General features: G+C 44.3%; 1 protein-coding gene across 1 annotated transcript; it reads right to left on the bottom strand.

Moving 5' to 3' along the window:
- Window positions 1-10,265: 10,265 nt before the first annotated feature.
- Window positions 10,266-12,005, bottom strand: LOC109179964. Its single transcript, XM_019329439.1, has one exon. The coding sequence runs from the start codon at window positions 12,003-12,005 to the stop codon at window positions 10,266-10,268; it is 1,740 nt and encodes a 579-aa protein (XP_019184984.1).
- Window positions 12,006-12,135: the final 130 nt, after the last annotated feature.

Here is a 12,135-nt window from a genome sequence, read left to right as displayed (position 1 = left end):
TGAGAGATTATTGTGGTGGGAGTTCTAGGTGCCTCCTTATGTTCCCTATTTATATATCTAAGAGTCTTACTTAGGGCCTAATTACTATAGGTTTGCTAACTCTATTCCTTTTAGGACTAAGGATTGGGTTTAGGGGTAAGGGCCCATGGACTATGGTGGGCCTCTCCTAATTAATTATTGTGATTTAATTCTTTCTTTTGGGTAATTGGTTAAATGATTAATTGGTTTTAGGGGTCGTAACACGGGGTGTTACAGGCTTCGTCCCCGAAGCCAGCGCGTGGATCCATTCTTTCACCCCGAGACGTCACGTGTTTTGGCCCCCTGGTTAGGAAATGTGGCTCCACGTGTCGTTGTTTCTGGGGTAGAGTGGAACTTTGGTTTGGTGGTGTTCGGAAGGGTTTTGGATCTACCTTGGTTTCCTGCTCCCGAGCTAGATGCCCCGCGTGTGCCCAACATGGCCTCGATTGTTGCCACCCTTTGATGTAATGCGCGCTTCGTGTGGATTAGGGATGAGAACCCTTCATCCATGATTTGGTTTTGCCGGGTGAGCTGCGCGAGGATGCACTCGTTGATGGACTCTCTATCTTGTTCTTCCGGATTTTCCTTTTCCTGTGTGGGTGCTGGTGGGTTAGGCTCGTTGTCCTCCTCTCGTTCCTCCTGTTCCCCTTGTCCTCCACACTCTTGCATTGCCCGCCTTAGCTTCTTGTTGGAGATGTCTAGTTGGTCCACCAATTCTCTTTGTTCTTCTTCGGGTTTTAGACAAACCTCCTCAAGGGTGATGTATTGTCCCTCTCTGGTGTGGTAGATGTCGTTGCGGCGGAGGTTCTGGGCATTGAAGACCATACCGCTTACTGGTTTGATCTCCGTGTGGCTTAGGTCCACTCCCTTTTTCTCCATGATCCAATTTAGGATCATCCCGTAAGGTAGATTAAGCCGGTTGTTAGTTTTGCAAAACTCCATGTGTTTCAGCATAAGGGCCGGTAGGTTGAACTTGATTTTGTGTTTTAGGAAGTAGGCGAAGGTGCACTCTAGGCTTCCCACATCTTTGCTCTTGTTGTTTGTAGGCAACAAGCTATCAGTTACAATCATGACTAGTATCTTTTGCTCCGCGGTTAGCCATTTCCTGTTTGGTCGGGTGGCCAAGGTGAAGCCTTCCTCCTTCCCTAGTAGGTACCCGAGGTAATCCTTATATCTCGTGCCTTGGGTACCGATCCACCCCTTCCGGTCATAGTCCGACACACCCGTGGTGGTCAATTTTAAGAGTTTGGCCAAGCGGCATTCGGAGAGTACTATCTCCTTGCCTCGGACTTTGGCGGTGATTTCCAACTTGTCACCCCGTTTTACGGCTACCAAGTGGTGATAGAATTCTTTCACCAACTCGGGGTACGTATCCCCTTTGATTGTGAGATACGTATCCAGGAGCCCTTGAAATTTAAGCATATCGACCAACTCCGGAGAGAATTGGTCGGGTTCGAGGTCTTTACCTCCGATCACCGTGTAATCAGTGCCGTTCCATTCTGGGATTCGGATACCAACGGGCTTCTTCGGCATTTTGGGATTTCTCTAGGTGGTGACGTTTTTCTTGGTGGTGTTTTCCGGCGAGATTCCGGCGAGGGATTTCTGGTGACGAGGCCGTGTCGAAGGGGCGGCGTGGTATGTCGTTCCGGAGTCAATGGCGGGGGAGCGTCGGCCTGGGCGGAGTAGGTGGCACTGGCAGTGAGGAGAGGCTGGGCGTGCGGCGGGTGCTGTGTGGCAGCGGGGTGCGGCCGGGCGGCTTCCAGGGCGGCGACGGCAGGGCACGGGGTAGTAGTCCGACCGGGCGGTGGGCGATGGCTGTTGGTGATCATTCGCTTCGTGGGGTGGGTTGTGGTGTTGGTTTGGGTGGTTGACGGCGGCGTGGAGAGGGGGAGAGAGGGGGAGAGAGAGGAAGTGTGTGTGAAGAGGAGGAAGAAGGGTTTTTGATTTGGGGATTTTGTGGGTTTTAGGGATTTGGAGGGGTTTAAGAAGGGAGTGTTCCCTTGAGGTTTTAAGAAACATTCATGGGTTAGTGGTTAGGGATATAGTTGTTTAAGTGGAGGGTTTAGAGTTCAATCCCCATTGGTAACATTAGTTTTCTTTGTTTGGCACCCCTTTGGATTTTTGTCTGTCGGGATTGTCTTGTCCTTTATGCTAATTTATTTTGATTTCATTTATAATAATTCCGAAGTAGCTAAACTAAACAAGTAATTTTACTACGTGGGTGATTACAGGGGGTTCACTAATTAGCCTAAACAGAATTCGTCTTCTTGGTTTTCTCCTGATTGGTTTGTGGGGTCTTCGTCTCGTGGGGCCACGTTTTCTTCGTCGAAGTTGTCTTTGTTTTCAAGTTTGGCCTGAGTGCGGCTCATGACGAACACTTTTCCGGGAGCACCGTAATTTCCTTGATTGTTCAAGCCTCTGTGCTGGCCCATGACTGTAGGGCCCGAGTTTGGGGGTTGAGTGCAGTGGAAGGACCTGTGGCCTTCCCCTCGGCAGTTGAAACATTGCCAGGGGTTTCCCCTGCAGTCCTTGCCTTTGAGGTCTTTGTTACATTTCTGGCAAAGGGAGGGCCTCGTATTAGATTCGTTGTTCCTTATAGGCGGCCCTTGGCCGGCCGGGTTACCTGGCCTTGTGTTAGCGTCGTTTCTTGTTCTTTTTACGGGTGGCGCTCCACCTCCCGTGTTTCTCTTAGGAATCTGTTCCTGGACCCCATGTTGTAGTAGTTGGATTCGATAGAGGTTGGCGGCACTGGAGTAGGCCTCATTGAGGGTCCGGGGTCCGCTTACTATTAGTGCCTTCCGGGCTTCGAAGTTGAGGCCCGATATTAATCTTTCTATCTTTGTTATCTCGGTAGGGACCAATTCTGGTGCGAAACGGGCTAGTTCGAGGAACCGTTTATAGTACTCCATGACGGTGGTAATTCTTTGTTTTAGGTGGAGGAACTCTTCGTACATGGATGCTCTCACGTGTGCCGGGTAGAACCGCTCTCGCAGTCGTGTCTTTAGGTTCTCCCAGTTAAACCTGATTCCTATCTGTAAGTGGGCCCTTCGTGGATCCACTAAAGATCAGCCTCGTGTCCGAAGTAGAACGAGGCTATCTCGACACGACGTTCTTCTGGGCATTCCACCAATCCAAGATTTTGTCGAAGGTTCGAATCCATTCTTCGAGGATTGCAGGGTCTTCTTCCCCCGAGAAGATGGGTGGTCGATGATTTGAAACTTGCCGTGTGATTTCTGAGTTTGTGTTTGGTGGTGGCGGTGGTCTGTTGTTAATGCGGAGTGCTACGTCGCTTAGTGTTTGGGCGACCTGTGTTAGTTGCTGTAGAGTTTGAGCCAGGGGATCGTGTGTGGGGGGTTCCGGAGTTCTTGACTGTCTTCTGTTTGGTGCCATGTCGTCGGTCTACAAGGCCAATGTTTATTGTAACGATGAGTTAGAGTGTTGCACCCTTACCTTGATGCGATAAGCGAAGGGGGAGTTCTTTAAATTAACGAAAGATAAAGTTAGGGAAGATCATGTGATGATAGGCAGGCTCACAATCTCACCGCGCGTCCTAAGATTCCTGATTCTATGTTCCTAAATACCTAGAGTTTAAGCCTAATGTCCTAAAGTCCGGTCTTAAGAGTCTTATCCTAGGGTCAAACTTAGGCTCTAATACCATCTGTAACACCCCGAAATTTTTAAAACATTTCAATCTTATAATATGAAAGCAATTATATTAATTAATTCCAAATATAGCATTCTGAACATAAGGATCTGGGGTGTTATGCCACATCTGAGCTGGAGAACTCAGATGCACAGGCTACATTAACTAATTATCCTCAAACAACGTCATTACATCATTAAGGCACGCAGGCCGAACGGAAAGACTAACTATCTAAGCCGGGATCCTCTAGCGCGCTCCGGTGGCTAATCATCTGTGCCTGAAAGCCAAATATATCTGTTCAGCGAATAATGCTGGTAACCCACTCCAACGCGTTAAAATACGATATAGGTATATATATGTATATAGATATAGGAAAACCATTTTGAAGCAGAAAGATATATAATTAGGAGACTCTAGCTTTAAAACCGAGAACAGACTCAACAGATAGGGATAAGCACATTCAACAGTTATAATCAAGCATTTAAAGATATCATTATGCATCTTAAGGTCATAGGATAATTTCACGTCATTCACGTCATCTTTCAATCAATCATCTTTATCATATAAGCACACTTTGGCGGCGCCATAGGACCAATCGCATGCCCATACATGAGGGTTAGCGCATATAGCGCTAACACGGCCCCGCAGCACCCTGCCTCATACTGCAGCATGAAGGGATTGACCGTAGCCAACCGATGAACCGTAGCTCATTAGACCGTTGACGAGCTCAATCGGTGGACTGTGATCCTCTTTGTGGACTGCGGCCCTACACACCATTGACGAGCTCAGTCTGTGGACCGCAGCCCCTGTAAGACCGCTGACGAGCTCATCGGCGGATCACGGCCCTACACACCGTTGACAATCTCAATAGGTGGACCGTGGCCCTCTTTGTGGACTGCAGCCCTACCCACCGTTGACGAGCTCAATCGGTGGACTGTAGCCCATGTAAAACCAATTTGACCGCAGCCAATATTGGGGAGTCATGCACATATAACACGTAGCAAGCACATGCAATTCACATTAACACATTGGGAGAGGGGAGAAAACGTATAAAGAAACCTATGCGTGGTCATCCACATACTAGGAATAATCCTAAGGGTTCATGCATCTTTCACCTAGGTCAACGGGGTACCAATTCAACTAGCATGCAATACACAAGACTCTTTTATCCTATGAACGGTACCTGAAACATCAAACCAGACTTAGGCACGATAAACGGAGTCCGACGGGACACACAAGGGTTGGGGAACATCAAACAGGAAGCCAACATCCCAAGGTGGGGAAAAATCCAGCGGGTGGCCGGCGGCAAGCCTCCGGGCAGCGGGTGCCCGGCGGGCAGGCGTCTGCCCGCTGCTGGTGACGCTAATTTGGGCAGCGGGTAGGTGGCGGGTCCCCCTACCCCCCACTGACTCTTTTTCAATATTTTGGCCCCGGGATCTTTCGTGGAACCCGAAACCATGTTTAGACACTTTTAAACACACATGACGACACCACGTTGTCAAATAATGGATCAAAACCAAGAATCATATTGAACATATCCTAACATGACTTCTAAACATAAATAACACTCGAACATGCGATTTCCAACCCAATTACATCAAGAATATCACAATACGAAATCCCCAATTTAACCTAGGGCTCTAATCATATTCAAATCATCAAAATCATTGTTTATCTTTAAAATCTAGAACATCAAGATTTATCAAGAACATCACACAATTATCAAGATCCTCTTTAATCATCAAGATTATCAAGATCAACACATAAGATCATCTCATCAATTATCAAGATCATATCATCATCATCATAAAAGATTTATCAAGACACAAGCATAGAGAAGGAGCCAAAGAAGAAGATTATAGCAAAGAAAATAGGTTTTGTTGAGACATGGGTTACCTCTTAGCGTTAATTAGGTTCCTTGGCTATTAAGGTTCTTTCTCTAAGATCTCTTCTTCTTGATTTCTCCTACGTTGGTGATAAGAGAATTCTTGGCAATTCTTGTGTGGCGATATCTATTGTGGTGTGAATTCTAGGTGCCTCCTATGTCCCTATTTATAAGTCTAAGAGTCCTAATTAGGGTCTGAATGATATGGGTTTGCTAATTCTATTTCTTATAGGACTAAGGGTTTGGTTTAGGGATAAGGGTCCATGGTCTATGGTGGACCCTTCTTAGTTAATTAATGGATTTTAATTCTCTTTTTTTAGGGTAAGTAATTAAATAATTAGTTTGGGCTAGAGGCCGTAACATGGGGTGTTACGTGTATAGATTCCTCTATAACCATAGTTCTCTTGTTTAGAACTCTGAAGGCTTTGCTTACTGAGGAGTATCCCATGAATAATCATTCATCGGCTCTTTCATCAAAGGCTCTTAGATGATTCTTCCCATTGTTGTGAATGAAACACCTGCATCCAAAGAAGTGAAAATAGATAACAATAGGTTTCTTACCTTTCCATAGTATGGAGTTAGGTTGTGAGCTTTGTTGATTAAGGACCGATTCTGCATGTAACATGCTGTGTTGATAGCTTCGGCCCAAAAACGTTTAGGAAGCCAAGAGTGTGCGATCATCGTTCGTGCTGCTTCATTCAGGGTTCTGTTCCTTCTTTCGGCCACTCCATTTTGTTGAGGAGTACGTGCAGCCGAGAGTTGATGGAATATGCCATTTTGTCCACAGAACTCTTTGATGACTTTATTCACAAACTCGGTTCCCTGGTCTGATCTGATTCTTATGATGTTGATCTCCTTTTCAGTCTGAAGTTGTCTTAGGAGATCAGGTAGCACGACTTCTGTTTCATTCTTCTTTTTTAAGAAAAGAGTCCAAGTATATCTTGAGTAGTCATCTACTACAACAAGGGAATACTTTCGTCCACTCAGACTTGCAGGATCAACTGGTCCAAATAGATCCATATGTAATAAACTTAGTGGACGAGAACTCACGGCTGAGTCTTTGGACTTGAACGAGGTCTTGATTTGCTTTCCTTTTTGGCAAGCCTCACATATTTTATCTTTAACATAGGTGGCTTTCGGTAGGCCTTCCACGAGATTTTTCTTGGCTAGTTTGTTGATGGTCTTTAGATTCAGATGACTCAATTTGTTGTGACATTCCTAGCTTAGATCTGCATTACTTTTTGCGACAAGACAAACATTAGCATTAGATAAATTCCAAGAGACAACATACATGTTTTTCTTCCGCTTGGCTGTGAGAACGGTGTCACCATCTCTCGTGCTGACAACGTTGCATTTGTCTTTTGAGAATTCAACATTATAGCCTTTGTCACAGAATTGACTCGTGCTTAGCAAATTGAATCTTAGTCCTTCGACATATGAGACACCTTGAATTGTTATGCCATTCATGATAATGTCTCCTGTTCCATGAGTTTTACCACTCGTTTCTCCTCCAAAGATTACTTTTGGACCGTCAATCTCTTTATAGTTGCTCAAAATTGTTTTATCACCGGTCATATGTCTTGAGCATCCACTATCTACATACCATATGACCTGTTTTTCCTACAAGAAAGATTATGAAGTTTTAGGTACCCCTTCGGTTGCGGGTCCTTCGGGGTTAGTGGTCAATTTTTGGATCCATACGAACCTAGAGTGAACTCGACTCATCCTCGGTCCTCTGTATCTATTAAAAACTTGATAATCGTAGTAGATTTTGGCAAAAGATTTAGCTTTGTATCAACTTTGGAAATAATCACCGGGTGGATTGCGATACTGTTTAGAATAATTGGTTTGTTTATGCCGATGGATTTTCTCAAATTGCACTTTTGACAAAGGTTCGGGATAAACAATCGAATCTTCTTCGGATGGTCCACTCCATCCGTTACCTGTCATTGGTCTTCTAAATGACCTCTTGGCATATCTGTTACGTTCTCCTTTCGGGTTTCCTCGTAGAGGATCCTTTCGTGGATGCTTAGAACGATTTTGCCTCTGATTAACATTTGTTCTTACCCTCGATTGCTTATTCCTTGTAGGCTGACCTTTTTGATAGTATAGATTAGATCTATTATCTTTCGGTTCATTCCTTTTGACATTAGTATCATGCCTAGGTTTGCCTTTCAAGTTATTCCCATTTCGTGGTTCCACAATACGTTGTACAGCCTTTCCTTTCGGCAAGCTTGTCGATTGTGGTTGATCATAATTGTTAATCTTTTTCATCGGCTCAGATTGTGACACCCCAAAAATCCACGTTCAATCCATGGATTAATTGAGTAATTAATCCTATTTTATTTGAGGAATTAATTCCTAAAATCCTGATTGTTAATACTTAAGGACTAGTATTTGACTAGTCAACCTTAAAGTTGTGTTGTACCTTGAGCTTTGAGGGGAGTTCCCTTGTTCCTTACACTTTCTAAAGGTTAGTAAGGGTATTCTTGACTTTTCACCAAGAGTTAGTATTGTAACCTAACCTAGAAGACTTCTTCATTTCATTCCTTACAATTCGTAGAAATTAGCTCTACCTTCTCTCTAGAAAAGAAGTGTAGCTTATTCTCCAAGCCAAGTTGAGACCCTTGTCAAGATTCCAAGATTTGCTCCCAAGATTCAACCTTTCACCTATTTGGGCATCTAGGAGGGTAAGATCTAAGTCCATCTTGTGTTTTTGGTTCCATCTTAGTTATCTTTTTCTTAAAGGTAGGATCTTTATGATCTTTTGGTTTGATCTTGAAGTGGGTTTGGATAGTAAGCCTTGTAAGGAGCTTGTTGAGGTGTAAAGTGAAGTCTTTTGGTCTACAAGAGGTAACCATGCTCTACTAAAACCTATTTTGCTTACCTATATGTGATTTCTTGGATTCTACTTCTGTTTTGCTATGAAATGTCAGGGTTTATGCATTTGTCTTGTGATATTGCATATCTAGAGCTTGTGTTTAGGGTTCCTTTGTGCCAATGCTTGGCATTTTCCATGATTCAAGTCATTTTGTTGTGTTTAGTGAGATTTGGCATGTTTTGGACTTGAATTTGTGTTTGGAGAAGAAAATCCTCGAAGGGATTTGTTGTGGTACAAGTGTGTACCCGTGGGCGGAACGGCGGGCGGGGCACCACCCGCCGGCCTACCCGCGGGTACATGGCCTTGTGGGATGATGTTCCAGCGGGCGAAACCACGGGTGGGGCACTACCCGTGGGTCCACCTGCGGGTACATGGTTGGTGTTGTGATGGGATTTGTTCCCCGTGATTCGTTTGACTCAGTATTTGGTCTTTTGACTTCCCGATGTTCTTTTATGGAACTATTTGAGCGTCTTCTTGATGTTTCGTATGTCTAGAACTATATGGTAGGTATCCATGTAGGACTTTGGTGTCTTGAATCGTTCTAAGTGTTCAACATTGTGTTTCGTTGGACCGAGAGGTGTCTTGTGTGTTCCTCGGAACTATCTTGAGTTTCTCCGTTGTTAAGCATGCTAGTTTATTGTCTTAATGCTAGCGTGTGTGTGGTTTTTCCGTTTGGTTGATGATAACTTGTGTTATTCATCGTTGATGTTGTTGGGCTGTGACCCGTTCCTTGATTGAGTATGTTTCATACCTTCGTTGTGATCCGTTGTTTGACTCTTGTTGAGTTGTGGTGCGTGTGTGGCTTTACCTGGATTCCACGATTAGTGGTATGGGACACTAGTCACCAAGGTATTGCAGCGGTCCTCGTGGTGGCCGTGGCGTGATTATGGAGATGTGGCCTTTGTGTAAGGTTCACGTTTTTGGGGGATAACAGGTGTTATCCGGGCATGTGTGCCATGTGCGTGTACGGTACCTCGTGTACTATGAATTGGTGGTTTTGTTGGTGGGGGACTACGGTCCCAGGAGGGAAAAGGTTGGACTAAGAAGTACAGGGGGTCCTGGAGGTAATGGTTGGAAGAAGATACAAGGTTGGGGATAGCAATAAGGTTGGAACAGGGCATAAGGAAGGCATATCAACTCGTGGCGGGTGATGTCACGAGGGCTTGTGTAGCCGTGGTTATGTGTTCTCTTTCTTATGACGTGTGTAGTCACAAGGGCATGTGTTGCCACCGGTCTTGTCTTTATCCTTTGCGTTGTGGTTATCCTTTGTGGTTTTGGGATGTGTTCCCGTATCTTTGTTGATGAGTGTTGAGTCTTGAGTTGGTGTTTACTCTTGGTTTTACACTTATATATATATATATATATATATATATGTGTGTGTGTGTGTGTGTGTGTGTGTGTGTGTGTGTGTGTGTGTGTGTGTGTGTGTGTGTGTGTATTCCGTTTCGAAATGATTTTGTATATACCCTACCTATGTATGATACTTAACAGGTATTGGTGGGTTACCAGCATTTATCGCTAACCGGGCGTCGTCCCAATGTTTATCTTTGTATCTTTCAGGTGATGTCTAGACGAGCGTGATGTTAGTGGTCGGTAGTCTAGTATCTTTACCTTTGTTTGTGGCATGTGTGCCGTTGTAGTGTTAGACTGTTACCTTTTTGGGGTAGATGTATACACTTGCAGATTGATCGCCGTAGCGTTTACCGTGTTTGGTAGACGTGGCATAACACCCCGTTTGGATTTCTTCTATCCAGTTCTCGTTTTTATCTTCCGCTGTGCTAGTTTTGTTGTATGATCTGCATGTGTTAAGGCTTTTTACATAGCATGTTTGGGGGGTGTTACACAGATATTTGAGTGGGGCCTTGAACAAACGCAAATTTGAAACTCTCACGAGAGTATACGTTTGTGGGTTTGTTCAATAAGACATGTGAAGGGGAGCTGAGGTCATAACCAATTTCGGTTATTTCCCCAAGCGGTTTTGATCCATTCACCATTCGGTCCATCAAGTTGGACGAATTATTGAACGAATCAAGAACCTTACGCAATTGTTGCTCCCGCAACTCTCTTTCTGTACACTGCTCTTTAAGAGAAAGAACTTGTTTTTTGAGCTGATCTTTTACGATGGCTAGCTTAATGTTCTCTATTCGAACTCGCCTTAGCTCATCATGGATGATAATTAGCTGAGAGTTCTCCTCTTTTAGCTTAGAGTATGTGCTCTTTATGATTATAAAGTCCCGCATCATCTCGCTGACTGATTCATTGGAACTTTGGCCACTGACTGAACTGGACTCCATTTGAATAGAAGAGGAAGATTGAGAATTTACCTCATCATCTTGAGCCATGAGGCATAGATCATTAGTTTCCTCTTCTTCACTAAACAAGCAAAGCAGTCCTTTTTCTTCTTCAGTGCTTTCGTCGTCTGAGCTCGAGCTTAAAGAGCTGTTTTCGGTTTCAATAGTTTTTGCTGATTCGTTCACAACCATAGCTCTTCTTCTTCTTTCGTGCCGAGGTTGATTTTGCTCTCGCTTATCACCTCTTTTGCTTACTTCAGCGACATCCTTTGATGCACCAGTGCTGGGTTCTTGATCTTGATATTTGCGAACCATTGGACGAGGATAATTCGCTTTGAAATGCCCTGGCTTTTGGCAGTTGTAACAGAGCATTTGTCCATCGATTGTTTCTTGTGTGGAAGCTTGAGGAGATTTCTCATATTGCCTTCGGTTTGATGGGCTTTGAAATTTTTGTTGCTCTTGGAAGTTGTTCTTCCTAATAGACCACTTCATTCTACGTACAAACAAGGCAAACTGTTCATCAGATAAAAAATCACTCGGGTTAGATTTTGACCTGTTTGAGGTTGAGGGTTGCTGGTTTGCAACCAAGGCAATATTTCTTGTTTCGGCTTCGTCAGATTCTTTTGGTTCGTGCTCAAACTCGTGTGCCTTGAGATCGCTAAAAATCTTCATCGAGGATATAGTCTTCATGTCTTGATGATCTCTCATTACCGCCACCTTCATTTCCCATGACTTGGGAAGTCCACGAAGGATTTTTAGGTTCTTTTCCTTTTCTGTCGGTTCCTTGCCGAGATCAGAAATTTCTCCCATCAGCTTGGTAAATCTGAACTCCATATCAGGGATGGTTTCGGCTGGCAGCATTTTGAAGTCCTCGAATTTCTTCATAGCTACAGTAAGCTTGTTATCCTTCTCCTGCTCGTCTCCTTCTCCCAGATTCATGAGGATATTCCAGGTTTCCTTAGCCGTTTTGCACTTCCGTACTCTCGGGAATAAGGAGTCATCTAGAGATTTGTAGAGAATATCTCGTGCAACATTGTCAAGATTTGCTCTTGTCTTCTCGTCGGAGGTGAGCTGAGATTTAGGCTTTGGGATCATGACTTCGGGGTCTTCTCCTTCTGCCGCTGCCTGTGTGTTTACCATCATGACTACTATCGGGCCATCTTCTATCACATCCCACATTTCGTCATGGATGGCTAAAAGATGTGCCTGCATTCTGACTTTCCAGTCATCGAACTTAGACAGATTAAAGGCAAGAGGCCTAGAACGGTTAGGATGATCTCTTTCCATTTTCTATTTGTGAAAATAGTGCAAAGACGAAAAATAGCAGTTTTATAAAATTTTGAAAAGGGATCTACCACGCAGTAAAGGCAAAGCGTTTAGCGATCAAGGTAACTGCTCTGATACCACTTGTTGGTCC

The sequence above is a fragment of the Ipomoea nil genome, unplaced genomic scaffold (assembly GCF_001879475.1).
Source record: "Ipomoea nil cultivar Tokyo-kokei standard unplaced genomic scaffold, Asagao_1.1 scaffold0982, whole genome shotgun sequence".
Taxonomy (NCBI): domain Eukaryota; kingdom Viridiplantae; phylum Streptophyta; class Magnoliopsida; order Solanales; family Convolvulaceae; genus Ipomoea; species Ipomoea nil.
The sequence above is the reverse complement of the archived record's forward strand: the minus strand, read 5'-3'. Positions and strand labels throughout refer to the sequence as shown.